This window comes from Monodelphis domestica, chromosome 4, assembly GCF_027887165.1.
Source record: "Monodelphis domestica isolate mMonDom1 chromosome 4, mMonDom1.pri, whole genome shotgun sequence".
Taxonomy (NCBI): domain Eukaryota; kingdom Metazoa; phylum Chordata; class Mammalia; order Didelphimorphia; family Didelphidae; genus Monodelphis; species Monodelphis domestica.
The window spans coordinates 346,174,850-346,197,759 of NC_077230.1; the positions used below are offsets into that span (position 1 = coordinate 346,174,850).

The following is a 22,910-nucleotide window of genomic DNA, read 5'->3' on the forward strand; positions in this document are numbered from 1 at the left end:
TTATTAACTTATCAAACCATTTTGGAGAACAATTTTAAACCATACCCAAAAGGTTATAAAACTGCATACTTTTTGACCCAGCAGTACAACTACTAGGTCTATATTTAAGAGATTAAAGGGAAAAGGGACATATGTGCAAAAATATTTATTGCTGCTTCTTTTATCATGACAAAGAATTGAAAATTGGGGGAATTCTCATTAATCAGGGAATGACTGAGAAAAGTTGTAGAATATAGATATAATGGAAAACTTGTTCTATAAAAAATGACAAGCAGGATGATTTAAGAAAAACCTGGGAAAACTTATATGAACTGATGCAAAGTGAAGTAAGCAGAACTATTGTACATAACAACAGCAGTATTTAAAGATGATCAACTGTAAAGGAGTTTGTTTCTCTATTCACTACAATCATCCAAGGTAATTCCAAAAGATTGATGATAAAAAAAATACTATCCACCTTCAGAAAAAGAGAACTAATGAATTCTGGGTGCAGATTGAAGCATACTTTTTTAAACTTATTTTTACTTCCCTTTTTTTGGTGGGACTAATAGAAATATGTTTTGTGTGCCTTCACATATATAATTGATATTGTGTTGCTTCTCAGTGGGCAGGGGGAAAACTGAATCAAGGGAGAGAATTTAGAACTCAAAATGTTAAAAAAAAAAACTGCATACTTTTTTTTTTAATGGAAAGAAACCAAGATAGGTATCACAAGATTAGTGAAAGGCATATTTTTGTAGTTTTCACAGGAACGGAGGGAACATAGCCTGAACATTATTGGCAAGGGATTTTGACTTAAGTTCCTAAAGAAATTCCAAGAGAGGTCATTAAACAGGTAGTTGGCAAATATTTAGAAAAGGAAGCAATCCTCATAAAGGACCAGCCTGTCTTCATGCAAAACAGAATACTGCCATACAAATCTCTTATGGTGACAGAGATTCTCAAGACAGCCTCAAAAGAAGAGAATGAATACAAAACATCTACAAACAAAAATTTAGAGAAAAATACTACTTGAGCACAAATTCAATTAGAATTTTTTTTTTTAAGCCCTTACCTTCTGTCTTAGAATCAATACTATGTATTGATTCCGAGGCAGAAGAGTGGTAAGGGCTAGGCAATGGGGGTCAAGTGACTTGCCCAGGGCCACATAGCTAGGAAGTGTCTGAGGCCACATTTGAACCCAAGACCTCCCATCTCTGAACCTGGCTTTCAGTCCACTGAGCCACCCAACTGCCACCTCAACTAGAATTTCTGGAAGTCATAAAGCAAGAGTTACAAAAATGTTAGGGGCAAGTAGATGGCTCAGTAGACTGAGGACAAGACTTGGAGACAAGAGGTTTTGGGTTCAGATTTGTCATTATACACTTCCTAGCTGCTGACCCTGGGCAAGTCACTTAACCCCCATTGCCTAGCCTTTACTGACTGCTCTTCTGCTTTGGAACCTATACACGGTATTGATTCTAAGATAGAAGGTAAGATTAAAAAAAAAAGACTTTTTGTCAATGAAATGAGAGGGAAAAAATGAAAAAGAAACAAGAACTGTAGAAGAAAGAATTGGAATAGGAATTTACAGCTTGGCACAAGACATACAAAGTAGCAAACTCTAGAAAATTTTAATGGACCAAATAGAAGTCAATGACTTCATGAAACAATAAGGAAAAAATCCTGCTGTATTCTGCCATTGTCTATCTTATCTTTAATACTTTGTTTAGTTCTGAACACTGTTATTTAAAAAAGACACTGAAGGGCTGGGTAGCTCAGTGGATTGAAAGCCAGACCTAGAGATGGTAGGTCCTAGGGTCAAATCTGGCCTCAGACACTTCCTAGCTGTGTGGCCCTGGGCAAGTCACTTGACTTGTGTGATCCTGGGCAAGTCACTTAACCCCCATTGCCTTGAGTCTATATCTTATCATCTTTGATTGAAGGTAATGTTTGATTATGTGAATGAGAGATTAGACTTGTTCTTTTTTTCCCTTTAAGGCAGAATATGGGGTAATAGGTACAGTTTGACTTAAGGTCCAGAAAAAGTTCCTGACAATTTCAGTTGTATCCAAAAGAAGAATGTCTTGAGATACAATGGGGTACCTCTTTCCTAGAGATCTTCAGGCAGAGGCTAGACCACTCACTACCTGTGGAACATTGTAGCAGAGATTTCTTTGTGTGTGAGTTAAACTAGCTGGCTATTAAGAGCCCTTCCAACTCTCTAATTCTGTGATTATGTCATATTTTGTGAGGGTAGATGACATTTCATTTTATTTTGGTTTTTTTTTACCCCTTTATTTGATGGAGGCAGTGTGAAAAAAAATGAAGGCTAATTTATTGGGGAAAAGTAGATTTAAAAGTAAATTTCCTTTATAAACAGACAAATGTAATAAGAGGAGATTGGACATGCCCTCCTAAGCTCTCTTCCTTCCATCTTTGAATCTATACTTGGAGGAATCTGTTAAAAGCCTAGGCCTGGGAAAGGACCACTATTTTTGGATATACCTCTCTCCTGATATGTGAGTCAGTCACAAACAGAGGCTGCTGATTTGATTTTTTTTTAACCCTTACCTTCTGTTTTAGAATCAATCCTAAGTAGCAGTTCTAAGATAGAAGAGCAGTAAAGGCTAGTCAATAGGGATAAAGTGATTTGCTGAGGGTCACACAACTAGGCAATGTTTGAGGCCTCTTGCCTTGAGGCCTGGTTCTCTAGCCATTAAGCCACCTAGCTTCTCCTTCTCCGTTTGATTTTTAAGAATGATCTGACAAAGGGAAAGTATTATTTCCTGAGGCCCTATGCTCAAGTCTAGGTGTATCACCCTCAGGAGTGGCCTTCATGGTGGCTATAACATTGTCTTCAACAGGACCAGGGGTTCTGTAAAGAATAAAATTAATATACAATAACTAGATATTACATTTTCTAAAGTTTTATTAATAATCAAAGCAAAAGAACTGCCTGAACTCATCCCTATAGCAGGTCAAAGAGTATGGGAGGAGTCACAGCAAACTTAAATACAATCATGTTAATCACACAAATGCGGGTATGCAGGAGAGATTGTAGGGAATTTTGGGAAATGTAGGGTTTTTTTTTTTCTATTTTAGGGGTTCAAGAATTTCTAACTATACAGCCCCCCTGTGATCCTGCTGGGGAGACCAGTTTCCCCAAAAGGACCATGGAAATATAACTAACAAATTACAATAATTTGTGGATAAAAGGGAAAAAGAACAAATCCAGTGATTACTAGGTTGATAAAAAGCCAATTTGGGGGCAGTCCCCTTTAGCATAAGAGTATATGTTCAAAACAAAGGCATTTCAACAACACCACCCCTTTCCATAGTTCAATTCACATCCCAAAGATCACTCTGGATCTTCTGGTGCAATATGTGGTCTCTGAAGGCATCTACCTTCATGGTTCATTTTGGATTCAGGGAGGTAGCAAGTTTCTTATCCTAAAATTGGTCAAATTCAAAAAGAAATCTTCACAACAATAACATAGTTCCCCCCTGAGGAAAATAATAATACATTCCCCTCTGAGGAGGATACAGGGATATATGGCTGAGTTATGAGGTATATGAATCAATTTGCAAAAGAAAATGAAAAACATCAAAAAATCCAAATAAAAGAGAAAAATAACTTTTGGATGAAATACAAAATGTAAAAGTCATATGTCTAAAAGAAAATCTAAGTAAAGGAAAAACAAACCTATAACAGGTCCTTGAATCAGGGCCCAGTTAAAATGATTTAAGCAATTATGCACTTAACCAGTCAGTAGCCAGGACTACAGAAAGTTTTGCCACACAATGAAAGACAGAATAGGGACTAGATTATAGGAGCCAAGTAAGAGCCAAATTTGAGATATTTGGTAGAATGTGGAACAAGGAAGACCTGCCTTTTGACATATGTCAAACCTCAAACCCCAAACAAGTTCAAGTCCTCTTGTCTTGGCTCAAAATTTCATCAATCCCATTAGGATTGGTTGGTCTCTTTGACTTTGTGTTCAATTGGCACTATTGCAGTTTAGCTTTATGCGTCTTTGGCACTGTGCAATGGCTCTTTTTGTATTCCCTTCTCCTGGAATCAGACAAAATCATCAAGCAAAGTCCCATAATTTTTTTGAACAATCAATGGCATCATTTTTATAGTCTAAAGCTTTTTGGGTATGAATTAATTTTAGAACAAATTCATTTTAAACATATATTACTGCAAAATCAAAAAAATTAAAGAAAAATCTTCTCAATACTGTTGTGTAAGGGAGAAATGGGGTTAATTTTAAAAGAGTTGGGCCTGATTATTTAAGAGTGTAGTTGGCAGGAATTTAATTAATTCCAAAGAGATTTTATTTATAATTTATTTACAAAATGTAGAAATAATGAAGTAAGAAATCAGAGAAAGAATAAGGTAAGATATCTAACCTAAACACTTCAGTAATTTACTCCCGGCCCCAGGGCAGGAAGAGTTAGTTCTTAACCGGAGGGGCCTGGGCCCTTGTAGCCAAGGTCCTGGGGATGTAGGTAATCTCTCAAGAGGATAGGTCTCTCCTGAGGTTAGTCTCTTTCAAATATCCAACAGTTAAGAGTCAGCTTTTAACTCACCACGTGTCAGTCTAAAGGAATAGGTCTCAGGTCCAGTCAGCAGATCCTTCTGCCCCTCTTCACCAGCCTCAACTCGAAAACATGAAGAATTGATCTGCTTCAGGTAGTTGTCACTCCCTTTTCAAGACAATTTCTCTTGCATCACTTCATGTGTCTTCCTCTAATTTTACATCTACCAATCACAGTTTACACTCTTCTCTAGGACTGCCCAGAAGGCAGTCAGTCAATTCTGATTCATCACCCACTATCGCACACATGGGTCACAGACCTCCCAGTCAATGACTAAGTGGAATGTTTACACTTTTGGTGATTAGATCTAAAAATGGGCAGATCTTCATACTCAAATTTTAAGTAGGGTGTTTACACTTTTCGGGATTAAAATCTAAAAATAGGCCTGGGTTACAATTTTAATCTTCACAATCAGGGGAGAGTTAATTAATTTCATTTTCACAATCAGAGGAGAGTTAAATTTAATCTTCACAGTTGACATGTGCTTCAAACACAAAAAAGAGAAAAAATAAAACAGATACTATATTGCACATGCAAGAAAAAATAATAATAAAAGTTTTAAAAATAAAAAAAGTATAGCTTACAGTCAGTGACACACTGTGTCAGCCAAGGAGAGGTAGCATACAAAGGTTTCTCACCAAAAAAAGAGACCCATTTCCTTTTTAACTTAACCACTCTGTGAGTACAAATGATTTTCAGAATAAAACAGATAATGCACATTCAAAGAAGTACCAAAGTCCCCAAAATTCACAATAGCCCAGTTAATTACAATAGCAAACAAACCCACTATCATATTTCATATAAGTTTCTGTATGACATAAAAAAAAAACCCTATGAACTGATGGATATTTGTGAGAATTTTTACAGATGCAGCGAATCTTTCAACCCTGGCAAACATATTTTTAAACAAAGTAAAACTTATTTGGGTTTAGAACATCATCAAAAAATCTAGATGGTTCTGGTGGAAGTAAATTAAACTGAAGAGTTTTGCAGCTCTTTTTTTGGCTTCCTGTTTCATAGAAACACCTTGGTTAGAACATCTCTTTGGTTCTCTACCTTTAATACAACATTCTTTATCATATAAATATAAACAGAAAATATCATCCCTTCAGAAACCACTAATTATCTAAAATTATTACTGAAGACCCATTAAAATTACAATTTAGATTCTTAGCTCATTAAATTCTACAAATGTTGTATTCAGTTTTAACTAGTTTTGATGAAGTCAATCCATCATCATCTATGTGACAAGTAACAAAGGCAAAAAAAAAGCAGAAAAGACTTTTTAAGGCAATATGTATGTGATCATCTATGGATCTAGGTTTGGGCAAGATGTACATGGGCTTATACACTATTTTCTTCTTCAGCAAAGGCAAAGGTACAAATTAAATATCAATATAAGCAAAACAGTAGCTTAAAAGATTCAGTATAACAGAAAAATATTGATAAGATTAATACAGATACACTTTAAAATTTTTTTTAACTTTAAAGCAATCAGTAAATTCAATAATATAAACAAATGAGAAGGTGCAGACAGGCAGTGCAGTCAAAATCCTTTTTACCAATTCCAATAAACGTGTTCTATATTATAGGAGGATAATAAACTAAAAATATTTAGCAATGCACTTCCAGATATTGTTTAAAGTTTCCTTCCCCTCCCCCAGTATTTATCATCCATTCACGTTTCTCTTCTCATAGCTCTGAATTTTCTCATAGAAGCATAGGATAGAATCTCCACTCTGCATGTTGAGAGCAGTTAAGACTTTTAGAACTTTGCCAAAATATTTCGGGTTGGTTTGTAGTGTAAGCAGAAGGAAATAAAGTGGGAAATCTCCAATGAAAATTAAACCTCAAGGGAAGGAAGGAGAGGGTGGAGGGGGAGGAAACAAAAAGAGAGGGGCTAGAAAGGGAAACATATCAAGAGAGGGAAATAGGGGGACAGATTTAAAGTAAATCACTGCCTTAAAAGGTTATAGCTAAAGAAGAAAGGTCAGAATTAGGGGAGGATATCAAAATGCCAGGGAGTCCACAAGTGACAATCATAACTTTGAATGTGAATGGGATGAACTCACCCATAAAAACGTAGACAAATATCAGAATGGATTAGAATCCAAAACCCTACCATATGTTGTCTTCAAGAAACACACATGAGGCAGGTAGACACTCACAAGGTCAGAATTAAAGGATGGAGTAAGACCTTCTGGGCCTCAACTGATAGAAAGAAGGCAGGAGTTGTAATCATGATATCTGACAAAGCCAAAGCAAAAACAGACCTGATTGAAAGGGTTAGGGAAGGTAAATATATTTTGTTAAAAGGGACTTTAGATAATGAGGTATCAACATGTATGCACCAAAGAGTATAGCACCCAAATTTCTAATGGAGAAACTAGGAGAATTGAAGGAGGAAATAGACAGTAAAACAATATTAGTGGGAGATTTGAACTAACCACTATCAAATTGAGATAAATCAAAAAATAAATAAGAAAGAGGTAAAAGAAGTGAATGAAATCTTAGAAAAATTAGAGTTAATAGACATATGGAGAAAAATTAAATAGGGACAAAAAGGAATACACCTTCTTCTCAGCACCACATGGCACATTCACAAAGATAGATCATACACTAGGTCACAGAAACATGGCATACAAATGCAGAAATAATAAATGCGGCCTTTTCAGATCATAAGGCAATAAAAATAATGATCAGTAAGGGTACATAGAGAACCAAATCAAAAATTAATTGGAAATTAAATAATATGATACTCCAAAATTGGTTAGTTAGAGAACAAATCATAGAAACAATCATTTCATCGAGGAAAATTACGATGGTGAGACATCCTTTCAAACCTTATGGGATGCAGCCAAAGCAGTAATCAGAGGGAAATTCATATCCCTGAATGCATATTTTAACAAACTAGGGAGGGCAGAGATCAATGAACTGGAAATGCAAATCAAAAAAAAACTTGAAAGCAAACAAATTAAAAACCCCCAGAAGAAAACCAAACTAGAGATCCTAAAAATTAAGGGAGAAATTAATAAAATCAAAAGTGATAGAACTATTAAACTAATAAATAAGACTGGAAGCTGATACTTTGAAAAAATAAACAACATAGACAAAGTACTGGTCAATCTAATTTAAAAAAGGAAAGAAGAGAAGCAAATTAACAGCATCAAAGATGAAAAGGGGGACACCACCTCCAATGAAGAGAAAATTAAGATAATCATTAAAAATTACTTTGCCCAATTATATGGCAATAAATATACCAATCTAGGCGATATGGATGAATATATACAAAAATATAAACTGCCTAGACTAACAGAAGAAGAAATAGAATGCTTAAATAATCCCATATCAGAAAATGAAATCCAACATGCCATCAAAGAACTCCCTAAGAAAAAATCTCCAGGGCCTGATGGATTCACAAGTGAATTCTAGCAAACATTCAAAGAACAGCTAATCCCAATACTATACAAACTATTTGACATAATAAGCAAAGAGGGAGTTCTACCAAATTCCTTTTATGACACAAACATGGTACTGATTCCAAAACCAAGCAGGTCAAAAACAGAGAAAGAAAATTATAGACCAATCTCCCTAATGAATATAGATGCAAAAATCTTAAATAGGATACTAGCAAAAAGACTACAGTAAGTGATCAGAAGGATCATCCACCATGATCAAGTAGGATTTATACCAGGGATGCAGGGCTGGTTCAATATTAGGAAAACCATCCACATAATTGACCATATCAACAAACAAACCAACAAAGATCACATGATTATTTCAATAGACGCAGAAAAAGCCTTTGATAAAATACAACACCCATTCCTATTAAAAACACTAGAAAGAGGGGGCAACTGGGTAGCTCAGTGTAGTAAGAGCCAGGCCTAGAGACGGGAGGTCCTAGGTTCAAATCTGGCCTCAGACACTTCCCAGCTATGTGACCCTGGGCAAGTCACTTGACCCCCATTGCCTAGCCCTTACCACTCTTCTGCCTTGGAGCCAATACCCAGTATTGACTCCAAGACGGAAGGTAAGGGTTTAAAAAAAAAAACACTAGAAAGCATAGGAGTAGAAAGGTCGTTCCTAAAAATAATAAACAGTATATATCTAAAACCATCAGCTAATATCATCTGCAATGGGGATAAACTAGATGCATTCCCAATAAGATCAGAAGGGAAACAAGGATACCCATTATCACCTCTATTATTTGACATTGTACTAGAAACACTAGCAGTAGCAATTAGAGAAGAAAAAGAAATTGAAGGCATTAAAATAAGCAAGTAGGAGACCAAATTATCGCTCTTTGCGGATGACATGATGGTCTACTTAAAGAATCCTAAAGATTCAACCAAAAAGCTAATCGAAATAATCAACAACTTTAGCAAAGTTGCAGGATACAAAATAAACCCGCATAAGTCATCAACATTTCTATATATTTCCAACACAGCTCAGCAGCAAGAACTAGAAAGAGAAATCTAATTCAAAATCACCTTAGAGAAAATAAAATACCTAGGAATCTATCTCCCGAGACAAACACAGGAACTATATGAACACAACTACAAAACATTCTCCACACAACTAAACTAGATCTAAAACACAACTAAAACTAGACTTGAGCAATTGGAAAAACATTAACTGCTTATGGGAAGGATGAGCCAAGATAATAAAAATGAACATCCTACCCAAACTTATTTATGTATTTAGTGCCATACCAATTAAACTTCCAAAAAATTTCTTTACTGATTTAGAAAAAAAACATAACAAAGTTCATTTGGAAGAACAAAGGATCAAGGATATCCAGGGAAATAATGAAAAAAAAATACAAAGGGAGCCTTGCAGTCCCAGATCTCAAACTATATTACAAAGCAGCAGTCATCAAAACAATTTGGTACTGGCTAAGAGACAGAAAGAAGGATCAATGGAATAGACTTGGGGTAAGTGACCTCAGCAAGACAGTATATGATAAACCCAATGATCCCAGATTTTGGGACAAAAATCCAATATTCAATAAAAACTGCTGGGAAAATTGGAAGACAGTGTGGGAAAGATTAGATTTGGATCAACACCTCACACCCTACACCAAGACAAATTCAAAATGGGTGAATGACTTGAACATAAAGAAGGAAACTATGAGTAAATTAGGCAAACACAGAACAGTATACATGTCAGACATTTGGAAAGGGAAAGACTTTAAAACCAAGCAAGACTTAGAAAGAGTCATAAAATGTAAAATAAATAATTTTGACTACATCAATTTAAAAAGCTTAATAAAACCAATGTAACTAAAATCAGAAGGGAAACAACAAATTGGGAAACAATCTTCATAAAAACCTCTGACAAAGGTTTAATTACTCAAATTTACAAAGAGCTAAATCAATTGTACAAAAAATCAAGCCATTCTTCAATTGATAAATGGGCAAGGGACATGAATAGGCAGTTTTCAGATAAAGAAATCAAAACTATTAATAAGCACATGAAAAAGTGTTCTAAATCTCTTATAATCAGAGAGATGCAAATCAAAACAACTCTGAGGTATCACTTCACGCCTAGCAGATTGGCTAACATGACAGTAAAGGAAAGTAATGAATGCTGGAGGGGATGTGGCAAAGTAGGGACACTAATTCATTGCTGGTGGGGTTGTGAATTGATCCAACCATTCTGGAGGGCAATTTGGAACTATGCCCAAAGGGCGCTAAAAGACTGTCTGCCCTTTGATCCAGCCATAGCACTGCTGGGTTTGAACCCCAAAGCGATAATAAGGAAAAATACTTGTACAAGGATATTCATAGCTGCAATCTTTGTGGTGGCCAAAAATTGGAAAACGAGGGGATGCCCTTCAATTGGGGAATGGCTAAACAAATTGTGGTATATGTTGGTGCTGGAATACTATTGTGCTAAAAGGAATAATAAAGTAGAGGAATTCCATGGAGACTGTAACAACCTCCAGGAAGTGATGCAGAGCGAAAGGAGCAGAACCAGGAAAACATAGTACACAGAGACTGATACACTGTGGTACAATCGAACATAATGGAATTCTCCATTAGTGTCAATGCAATGTCCCTGAACAATCTGCAGGGACCTACGAGAAAAAACACTATCCACAAGCAGAGGACAAACTGTGGGAGTAAAAACACCGAGGAAAAGCAACTGCTTGACTACAGGGGTTGAGGGGACATGTCTGAGGAGAGACACTAAATGAACACTCTAATGCAAATACCAACAACATGGAAATGGGTTCGAATCAAGAACACATGTGATACCCAGTGGAATCGGTGGAATCACGCGTCGGCTAGGGGAGAGTTGGGGGTGGAGGGGAAGAAAAGAAAATTATCTTTTTCTCCAATGAATAATGTTTGGAAATGACCAAATAAAATAATGTTAAAAAAAAAGAAAGAAAGAAAATTAAAACTCTCAGGGAAAGAATTAATCAGATCCAAACTTTTTAGCTCTACCAACTCAAACTGTTGTTTCAGAGTTTCAAGCATGCTTTGCAATAGCATTTTTTCTGAGAGATACTGAATGGAAAAATGGCTAGCACAGGGTCAAGACCCACATGGGGTTAGGAAAGGGATTAGGGTGAAAAGAATTTTATATGTCACCCTCTGTGGGGTAAAAAAAAATTCCTGGCTTGGAATGGCAGGCGAGTCTGGTCATAGGCTGTTGGAGAGCTACAGAGTGGGTGGGTACAGCTCAAGCTGAATCAGGAACAACAGCAATGGCAGCGGGCAGGGTGGCCAGTGAAAAACTTACTAACTTAACTGAAAACCTCTCTTAAAAATATTTGAGAACTCTTTCCCTTCATAGGTTAGCCAAAATGTAAAGATTAAAATTAACATACAGTAACTAGATATTATATTTTATATGGTTTTATTAATAATAACTAAAGCAAAAGAACTGCCTGACCTCATCCCAGTGGCAGGTCAAAGAGTCACAGAAAACTTAAATACAATCATGTAATCATACAAATGTGGATACACAGGAGAGATTATAGGGGATTTGGGGAAATGTAGGGTTTTTTTTAATATTTTAGGGGTTCAAGGATTTCTAACTGTACAGATCTCCTGTGTACTCATAAGAGGGCATTTTAAATAAAGTTAAGAACACAACTCTGAGAAATATTATTATCCCCATTTTACAGATGAGGAAACTGAGGCTGAGCATCATACAACTATTAATGTCTAAAGCCAAATTTGAACTTAGTTCTTCCTGACTGGCTTATTGGATAGAGATCTAGGCCTACAGACAGGAGTTCAAATGTGGCCTCAGACACTTCCTAGCTTTGTGACCCAAGTAATTCATTTAACATCACCTATATACTCTTCTGCCTTGAACCTAATACTTAGTGTTGATTCCAACATGGAAAGTAAAGTTAAAAAGTAATAATAGTATTTTACTGAATTCTTCCATTATTCTCCCTCTAGTCTATTCTTTTTCTCCCCTCCCCTCCAAAAAATCGGGTATATAATGATCTTTTGGAAGAAATCTCTCAGTAAAGCTTTTTGTGTGTGTTTTTGTTTGTTTGTTTGTTTTCTGTTAGATATGAATGTCCTTGTCTTGGAAGTAATCACCAAACCTGATCACCTTCCTGTGGGGAGAGCCCAGATCAGTGGTCTGTCAAAGTTGTCTCCAACTTATCCAATCAGTGGATTTTTTACCATTGTTTCACCAACATCTAAGAAGCTTGGAGAGATCCAGGTAACATTATTTTTGTTATTTGCATTTCTATTCCACAGACTGAATTTTTTTTCACATAGTGGAGAAAAATAGCACAAAGGTGATATAATTTATCATAGGGGAGAAATGCATTCATTCAGAGAAACAAAAGTTCAAAAATCTAAAAGTATATAATGGAAAAAATAGAGATCCTAAAGCTTAGCACTACCAGATATTTCAAATATAACAGAGTAATAATTATCAAAACTTTTTAGTTTCAGTTATATCATGGAAAAGTTGGTCAATGGGATGCATTAGGTAAGTAAAACAGCAAGTCCCAAGAACAGCAAAGTAACATGATGTTTGACAAAGCCAAAGACAGTACTAAAATAAGAATTCCAATAAGAATATTTGACAAAAACTTCTTGGAAATACAGAAAGCAATTTTTGGCAGGACTTAAGTTTAGACCAATGTGGCTGTACTATATACCATATTAAATTTCAAGTAGATATGTGATACAGATATAATTCAGACTTTGGGGGTTGAGGAACAATGGATGAAAGATACAGAGGAGCTTGGAAATTGAGGCTTGATGTTACTTTAGTTCTCCAGTAATACAACCATCTGCTTTGAATAGGGAATTCTTGATCAAAAATTTTAAACAAGGATTTGATTACTAGTCACAGAAGTTGTAGACGGGTTGTGGGGGGAGGGTATAGGTTGAACTGTTCATTGTCCCCTTAGGTCCTTTCAAGTCTTAAGTTTTGTGATACTGTGAAAATCTATATCTTTGTAACTTCTTCTGTTGCCCTTAGTTCTCCCCTCTAAAACGAAATGAAGCTATACTTTTTATCTTCTACATGCGAGCCCTTCCAATATTTGAAAATAAGTCATGTTCTCTTCAGTCAGTCAACATTTTTTAAGCACCTACTATGTGCTAGACACTATGCTAAAACTAACCCAGTCTTCTTGGGGTATCTCTTTTTCTTTCAGCTGGTCCTTGAGGAACATGGTTTTGAATCACTATCATGATACTGGTTGTTCTCTGGATATGCTTGAGGATTAGGGTTAGCATTCTCCCCAGAACTTTTCTCTACCACTAACTGAACAGTTTATTCACATGAACATTTTCCTTTTCTGCATTAATTTTCCTGATTTATTTTTCCAAATCATGTTCTAAACCCTTTACTGCTATTTTATTTACTTTTTCATTGTTCTCATGAAAAAATTATTTTCATTCAAGACCTCTAATGCTTTGTGATTGCTTGGAGGTGATAATGCTTTTGCAAAAGTTATACTTGTGGAATACAAGCCCTGGAAGGTCCTAACAAAGCTGAAGAAAGGCTTAGAATTTTAGGGATTATAATGAACTAGATACTGGTGTTACTTTAAGGATGGTTAAAGTTGGTCTAGAAGGAGCTAGTTGTGAAGGAGGCAGATGTTATATGGTAGGAGCCTTGATGGGCTGACTCCTCTCTCACTCACTCACTCCTCCTGGGTAATGCTATCAAGGGCTGCTATTCAGGAAATTAAGGTTCCTTTCATATGAGGGCGATGGGAAGATGAAAGAAGATCTCCCCTATCAGGTGAAGTAAGGGTTACCTCCAAATTCCTTGGCACAAGGAGGTCAAGGAAAAGTCCACCCTCCCCCCCAGTCTTTTGACTCAGTGGGGGAGGGGTTCTTGATTAGCACTCTGTTATGGCTGATCTGTAGCCTCAATGAGTTACCTTCCTTTAGCTCCTAGAAATAAGCTACTTGATGATAGCTGACTGCATGTGAGAAGGTTTAATGGGCAATGACTATAAGGAAAGATGGGGAGCTGGAATGAGGAAATAGAATACTTTGTAGGAGTAGACTCAGGGCTAATCACAGGTGAATCCTCAATTGATTCTTGGCAAGATCTCCAGCAAGGAATATGCTTCGTGCCTCTTTAAGATCGCCATTCAAAAGCCCAGAATTCTTCACAGAGTTCCTCTAAGTCTGTTCTTCTCTCCCAGCATCCTCTACTATCAATTGTCTTTGTTGTCAATCATCTCTTCTTTCAATGTTCCATCTTTCCCTTTTGTAACCTGCCCTTACAGAATGTAGAAATAAGAAAAGCCTGCTTGTCTGTTATCCAAGAACCAAACCAGCAAAAAGCAGAGCATATCACATTAGGCTTAGCCAATTCATCCTATGTTTATTAAATTCTTAGTACGTACAAAGCATTGTGCTCAAAGACCATTTTCCTAAGATACAGATCTAAGAGCCACACTAGTATATAAGAAGAGCGTGTGATGATAAAAATCACAGATGTATGATGTATTACTGAAAAGAAGCCTTTGCTATCATTGTTGGAAAATCTTTCCATGGGGAGATCCTAAACCCCAAGTGCTTTAGAAACTCCCCACCAAATGCAATATGCATCCTTCACTACAGCACTAAAGATCCTCTGCATTGTTGATTAAACTTAGCTTTGTAGCCTAATTTCATACCAGTTCTCTTTTACCACTCTTCAGCCAAATTGGCTGAATGTGCCTCAAATTGTCCAGTGGATTAATGTATTCTATTTATTGTACCCAGAGGGGTAAACCCCAGTTTAGGTTTAGAAGAGTATTCTAATAGAGAAGACACCATTCTTATCTAGACTCAGGAGGTAACTGGATCTTTCTGGCCTACAAGAAATTTTAATGGACAAATCTCCAAGGAGCCTAAAAAGGTCCATGTAATACCTTAGAATGGTTCTTAGTCTTAGAGGGTAACTTCTTTTCTTTTGCACATATAATTTTAAAATTGCTTTATCTTTATTATTTCTTAATGTTTATGTTCTCATTTCCCTTGTGAATAAGCCTTGAATGCATTTCAGTTCAACATACATTATGTATCTACAGTGTGAAGACTAAATATCAAGACTAAAAGATAAAAAAAATATTCATCTGAAAGAGCTTATATTCTATTGGATGGGATAGTATATTAGCAAGTACACACTGAAAGTGATGTGGTACATTGTAAAGAATGGTGGATTTGTAGTCAGGTAGTCGAGATGCAAATTCAGGTTCTGCTGCTGGGGCTTTTTCTGCTTGGCCAGGTGCAGGGAAACCACAAGTCACTTAGAGTAAGGAAGGAAGGAGATTTATTACCTGTGGTCCCAGACAAAATTGTTCCTCAGGTCTGGGCCCCAAGGCAAGGGGTTCTGGCTATTTTATACACACACATAACCAGGGGTTCCTATGGAACATGATACATACACAATCAGGCATTTCTATGTGTCTTTGTGGATTACAAACACAGACATGATGGCAAGTATGGGCATCAGAACATGCATGCAAGTACAGACATCAGGGGTTGTTCAGTCAGGCAGGAAATGTTTATACCTGTATCTAGAGGGAATCTGAGAATTCAGGGGGATCTAAGGATTTTTCCATTATTCTGCCACTTACTTGTATGACCATAGGCAAGTCACTTTAACCTCTCTGGGCTTCATTTTCTTCATCTGTCTAATGAAGAGATCATTTTAGTGAACTTCTGAGGGTCCTTCTGGCTCCAGAGCTATGATTTGATGTGCCTGGGATCCTTCCTCTAAGTAGAATATGAAATATATTTTAATATGTTTAAAGGAATAATGGAATGAGGGCAGATCCCAGATTCTGAGAAGGTGCTAAGAAGAGAGCATTTTCAAGTGAAGGAATTAAAGAATATTTTGTGGAATATGCTATATCTGAGCTGGGTCTCAAAGTGAGAGATTTAAATAGGAATAAATTAGAAGAATTATTAGAGTGGAAAAATAGCTTTCTCAAACATCCAAAAGGCTAGAAAGGAGTTGTACAAAATTGGGAAATAGTACTATTCTAGTTTGGTTTTTATATGAAAGAGGGAGTAAGGAGAAATCTAGAATCATAGGTTATTTTTGCTCAGAAAGACCTTAAAGGTCATCCAGTCTAATCCTCTCATTTTGCAGATATGGAAACGGGAATAGAGATGGAAGGAACTTTGCCCAAGGTTAGAAGATAAATTGGATGATCCCTGGGAGTGCAGACCTTAGCCCCTCCTTGATTATGGGTCAAAGAAAAAAATTAATTCTGTATTGTGTTTTAGGCATAGACCTACTAGAATCAACTTTATCTATTTAAGATTAATCTAACCTCTAAGCATTTCTGGCTTAGAGAGAGAAATGCACAAACTGGCATGCTCTTCTCCCTAATTCCTTTAGACGAGTTTCTATATCCTAAAATGATTTGAAGTAACATCTATAGTAATCTTTTAACAAGAAAAAAAAGTCAATAAATACAACTTGAGATTAACATCCTAGAATAGTCACTACTTATTTCCTTCCTTGAACACTCTCCTTAAGGATTGAAATTGATTTTTTTTCTGCTTCCAGTATCAGTATCATCCTCCTTCGTTGGAGAATGCACTCTTACTTCTGGGGATGGAGGAAAAAAAGATTGTCTTTAGAGGGTCTACAGCAGGGGTCCCCAAACTATGGCCCTCGGGCCACATAAGGCCCCCTGAGGCCATTTATCCATCCCCCTTGCACTTCTGGAAGGGGCACCTCTTTCATTGGTGGTCAGTGAGAGGAGCACTGTATGTGGCAGCGCTGCAAAGCAGGGCATCACTCACATATAGTACTACTTCCAGTGACATAATCCTTTGTGTGGCACCTTGTTCTGAAAGTAACTGAATGAGAATGAGGCGCCTCACAAAGGATTATGTGGCCGCACAATGGAAGACATCTGCATGGTGAGAGGTGATCTGGGGGAGGGGATTCCACACGGTGTATACTGTTGCCCGGTATAGTGGTGGCGGTGATGGGCCTGTGCAAGGTGTAACAGGCCCATCACATCCCGCACTGCAGCCTCCACTCTCCCAGACAGCAGTATACATATTTATAGTCTGACCCTCCAACAGTCTGAGGGACAGTAGACTGGCCTCCTGTGTAAAAAGTTTGGGGACCCCTGGTCTACAGCCCAGGACCCTCACTTCATAGAAAGTAATGTTCTCTACCAAACTGCAGTATTCTTCATTCAAGATTTTGGTTGCCACCCTCAGTCCTTTTCCTGAGAAAGGCCTTTTGTCTTTAGATTGGGACATCTATAAAGGGTTTTGGACCAGAGAAATACTATTTAAATATTTCTAGAAAATCCACAAAAGGAAACATTAAGCCACTTCTGCTGAGTTCTCAGCACTCTGTCCTGACTTAGTGTCTTTGTACCAAGTGCTGCTCATGCCCAGCATGAACTCCCTCCTCACCTCTGTCTATTACAATCTCCAGTGTCCATAAGTCCTTTTTTTGTCCCATGGGTCTCTTTCTTTGTCCCATGGGTCTCCTTCCCCCCCAAAAGAAATTACCTTGGTCTTTTTATATATTTGTATATACTTGTATATATTGTCTTCCTAGAGCTTATCAGTTTCTTAAGGACTCAGATTCTTAAATTTTTGTCTTTGTATCCCCATCATAAGGGCTTTCATTTCTTCTTTTCTCACACATTTCATTCTAGTTTCCAGCTTCATTCACTGAAATTGCTCTCTCCAATGTTACCAACAATCTCTTAATTGCCAGATCCAACAACCTCTTCTCAAACTTCATTCTTCATTCTTCTCTTCAGCCTTTGACACTCTGGATTATCTTCTCCTTGATACTCTTTCCTCTCTAGATTTTTGTGATATTTGCCTGCCCTAGTTCTCTTCCTACTTTCTTAGTGTTTGCTGGATCTTCGTTCACGTTATGTACACTATGCCTGTCCCATGGGACTCTCTCCTAAGTTCTGTTCTCTTCTCCCTTGATACTTTTCTATTTGGTAATCTCACTAGCTTCTATAGATTCTATCTGTGCATATGATTCTCAGATCTTCTTATCCAGCCCTAACTTCGTTCCTGACCTCCCATTTCAGTCAATTAATAAACGTTACGAATCTATCAGTAAATATCCTCACTTACCTATTAGATTTTTTCATCTGGTTGTCCCTCAGACATTTCAGTTTGGGGCATGTTGAAGTTTAAGATGTCCCTCAGACATTTCCAAAACTGAAATTATTATCTTTTTCCCCTAAACCCTCCCTTCTTCTTAATTTTCTTATTACTGTTGAGGTCACCATCCTCTCAATCACTCATGTTCATGACCTAGGCATCACCCTTGACTTCTCACTCTTGAATCTCCCATATTAAATCTGTTGCCATGTTTTGTTGAATCTACCTTAGTAATATCTCTCATATAAGCCCTTCTCTTCTTTGGCACTGTCATAACCCTGCTGTAGGCTCTTATCACCTCATGCCTGGATTGTTGTAATAACCTACCAGTGGCTCTGCCTCCCCTAGGTTTCTCCCCACTTTAGTCTCTCTGCTCAGCTGTTAGATTGCTCTTCCTATAGTGCATATCTGACTAAAGTTATTAATTCTATTTAATAGACTCCAGCAACTCCCTGTCACCTCTAGAGTCAAGTATAAAATCCTCTGACTTTAAAAGCAAGTCATAACTTGGCCCCTTCAGTCTTCTGACACCTTAACTCTTTACATGTACCATGCAATCTAATTGCTGTTTCCCATACTGAAAACTCCAACTAACTTCATTGTCACTCTTGTCTCTCTTGCCTCCCCCTCTTGGTAAACATCTTCTGCCCTCCTTTAATGTTTTTTTTTTTTTTTCAGGTCTTGGCTAAAAGACCTTTTGCAAGAAATTGCCTTCCGTCAGTTAATTTTCTCCAATTTATCTGACTAGACTATAAATTTCTTGAGAGCAAGGACTACCTTTTGATTTTCTTTGTATCCCTAGAACTTGGCACAGTGCCTAGCACATAATAGATGCTTAATGAATACTTATTGGCTCACTGTCTTAGTAAGTGCTTAATAAATTATGTTGATTAATTAATTCCCTAGACTGATAAAATCATGGGTCTTTGAAGTAAGTTGTGTTCTTTTTCAGATATTGCTTGCATTAGAACCTTTATCAGCAACTTTTGACAACTGCAGCTCTTTCACCACTGACGTGAGTGGAGATGTACCATTATTAGATCGGGGATTCAGAGAAAATACTGAACCTAACAAACCTCAGCTTTCTGAGATGGCACAATCTCACAAACTTCCTGTGACCAATACTGGTGGGAAAGAATCATTAACAAGTAGCAGAGCCACTACTCCCAGGTAATTACCATTTGTGGTATGTCATGTCACCTGTAAACTGCCTTTTCCTCTCTTAATACTCCCATACTTTCTGCTTTTCATTTATAATTTGGTGGATGACAAGAAAAGAAGAAAAACAGTAATAGTGTAGCTATTGATAGGAAAAGAAAAAAAAAGGAAGTTTTTGTTTCGTTTTTAATGAAACCTGAAATCCCTATTTCTATTAATGATATAATACCACTATTCTCCTAGTCACCCAGGTTCCTGTGCTCAGTCATCTTTGATTCTTCTCTCTTTCCCACCCCTTTTCTAATGAGTCATCAGCATATGTTGATTCTGCCTCCACAATAACTTTTGCATTTTTGCCTCCTACTTCTTCTTCATTCCCATGGCCACCAACCTAGTCTGTGGACTTGAACTATTATGGGAACATCCTATTTTGTCTCTAGTGTTCTTTCTTCCATTCTATCCAGCACGTTTCTTTCACTTAATTTAATTTGTTTCAGTTTACAAAATTTTATTTTCTCTCTCCCTAACCTCATTGGAAAAAACAAAGACAAAAAGTAAACTTTCATAGTTAAGCAAAACAAGCAATAGTTTTTCATAACATTTATACACCATAATTTATTCAGTCATTCCCTAATAGACGGATGTCTTATTTTCCAGATCTTTGCCATCACAAAAAGAGGTGCTATAAATATTTCCATTCATTTGAATCCTCCTTTCATTATTCTTTTTGGAGTATAGACCCAAAGAGTATGCATAGTTTAGGAACTTTAGGAGCAAAGTTCTAAATTGCTTTCCAGAATGTCTAGACCAATTAATAGCTCCATCAACAGTTCACTAGTGTTCCTGTTTTCCTTTAATTTTTCTGACAATGTATCATTTTCCATTTTTGTCAACTTTATACCATATAATCTGATGGGAGTAAGGCAAAACCTCAAAATTACTTTACTTTGCATTTCTTTAATATCAGTCATCTTAAAGAACAACTTTGATCATTTTCCTTCTCTTTACAAGACTCAAATAGGTCTGCATTGCCTATCAAATCAATTCTAAACTCTTTAGATTGGACATTCAGATCCTTCCACAGTCTTGTTTGTGCTCACCCAAATTTCCAAACTGAGTTTCTGTTATTCCTGGTCATGTATTCTACATTCCAGGCAAACTGGGCTCCTTACCTTTCCCTGAACTTAGGTCTCTTAAACCTTGAATATTTTCTCTCTTATCCTTCTCCCCTATATTCTCTCTTATTCTTAAAGGCCCAGCTCCAGTACTACTTTGTCTATAATCCTAACAGCTAATCATTATTTCCAAATAAACTCCTTTCTTGGAACTCTCTCAGAAATTCCATAGAGTTCCCTACCTTCCTTCCTCAGCATCCCTCCCCTATTCCCAGTCATCTTGTAGCATCATTCAGTTATATATATCTCTGTCTCTGGGGCACTGGCCAATGAATAAGCCATGCTTCCCCCTTCCACCCCAACATCTTTTTTTTCCTCTGCCTTGAACCCAAATACATTCTACTTCAAGACATCCTTTTTCTATCAAGGATACCATTATCCTTCTAGTCACACACTTACAGCCTTGATACTATTCTTGATCCCTCATTCCACATATCAAATCATTTGCCAAATATTGGTTTTTCTGCCTACATAGACATACCTTCTCTACCTCCATGGCCCCTTGTCTCCTCTTACACAGCCTAAGATCCTCATTATCTCCTATATGAACTTTTGAGGTGATCTCCCAAATAGCTTCCCAGCCTCAAGCTCTCCTCTCCAGTTCATTCTCTACACAGTTACCATCATGGTTTTCCTAAAAAAAAACAAGCCTAACCCTATCACTCTCTTGTTCAACAAACTCTAATGCTTCCTATTGCCTCTAGGATCAAATATTTCATATTTATCTCATCTTTTAATTTCTATTTTTGTATAAGTTTTATTATTAGTATGGTAGTACATTATATGATTTATGAATAAGTAAATATGCACTTATTGTGGGTACATACTAAAAAAAATTTTGTTTGTGGAATGTGACATTTTTAAAAGTTTGGGGACCACTAGGTTCTTTAATGTATAGATTGAGAATTGGTTGCATAAGCAAACCCAAAAAGTATACTTTAACAGATCCAGTATTAACTTAAAATGAATTATTTGGGTGGCATGGCAGCCAGAAACACCAATACATTCTTGGGCTACTGTAAGGACCAGAAAAATTAAAGGGTTTGGACTAAATTTAAGAGTGTGTTCACCAGGAATTATTGCTCAATTCCAAATGACTTTTATGGTAGTTTATTTACAAAAGGAGAAAGAATGAAAATAAGAAAAACAGAGAGAGTAGATATTTACTCCAGCCTGGTCCAAACCAAGCAGTGCTTAAGAGGCCCCAGCAAAGGGGGCCCAGAGGTAAATTAAATAAGAGTTTTAACCATGCAGCCTCCTCTGAGATAAGGGGCCTCTCTCCAGAGTCTAGTGACTCCAGAACAAGCCAGGGAAAGGAGTCAGCCTTTTTTTTACTCACCCATGTGGTAGTCCTAATAGAAACTAGAAAGCAATCCAAGGTCCTCAGCTGGAGTCAAGTTCCAAGGTGAAAGACCCTCCTCACAGGAAGTTCTTGCCACTTGTAAAGACCATTCCTTTCATCACGTCCTGTGCCTTCCTTCCACTTTACATGGGCCAATTACAGCTAAAGCTTTGCTTAGGACTGCCCAGGGGGCAGTCAGTGGGTTCTGATTCATCACCCATTTTCATACACGTGGGTCACAGACCTCCCCATACTTAAGGATAAGTGGGGTGTATACACTTCTGGTGAGTAAATCTAAAAATGGGCAGGGGAGAGTTAATCCTATCTTCATAATATCCCCTGTGATCATTTGGGATACTAGTCTCCCCAATTGATCATTTGACATAATCATCTTGTACCCCTATGGCATAAGAGTGTACATTCAAAATAACTGTTTGACCCCCTTCAGTTCAATCAATTGCACCCAAAATTCATTCTGGATCTTCTTGATGTAGTGTAGGTTTCTAGAGACATCTTTCTCCAAACAATTCATTCTCTGGATTCACGGAGTTAGCGAGCTTCTTTCCCTGGTTTTTCTTGAATAAAATTTTGAATCTTGGATTTTTATGAAAATATGTTACACTACCCTAATAAAGACATAACTTTGAGCAATGAGAAAGTGATAGCCTTGCTGAACTACAATACTGTGTCTAGGTAGCATTATGGCACAATGGACAGAGCCCTGGGCCTAGATTTGGGGAAAACCTAACCTGAAATCCAGCCTCAGATACTTTCTAGCAGAATAGCTCTAAGCAAGTCACTTCAACTGGCTGTCTTAATTTCCTCAACTGTAGAATGGGAATAATAATAATAGTACCTACCTTGTTGGGTCATCATGAGATTCACCTATAAAGTGTTTAACACAGTATTTGGCCCATAATAGGTGCTATATAAAAATTTATTCCCTTTCTCCTCTTCCCTTTCCCCTTCCCTAGAACTAAAAATAATATTTCATATATGGTTTGACAAGGACAGAGTGTAGATTCTTATAATCAGCAGTGGCCTAAGGAG

General features: G+C 37.1%; 1 protein-coding gene across 5 annotated transcripts in view; it reads left to right on the forward strand.

Annotated features, from left to right (window-relative positions):
- Positions 1–22,910, forward strand: part of C2CD3 (C2 domain containing 3 centriole elongation regulator) — a 176,429-nt gene that overhangs the window by 8,207 nt on the left and 145,312 nt on the right. For 4 of the 5 annotated variants that reach the window (XM_007490990.3, XM_007490993.3, XM_056794986.1 and 1 more), the window contains exons 3-4: positions 12,122–12,279; positions 19,138–19,355. In XM_007490990.3, the coding sequence (XP_007491052.2) occupies positions 12,122–12,279; positions 19,138–19,355 (376 nt within the window). Of the gene's footprint in view, positions 1–12,121; positions 12,280–19,137; positions 19,356–22,910 lie in introns of those variants that run through there. The other variant, XM_056794989.1, reaches the window with a different exon arrangement.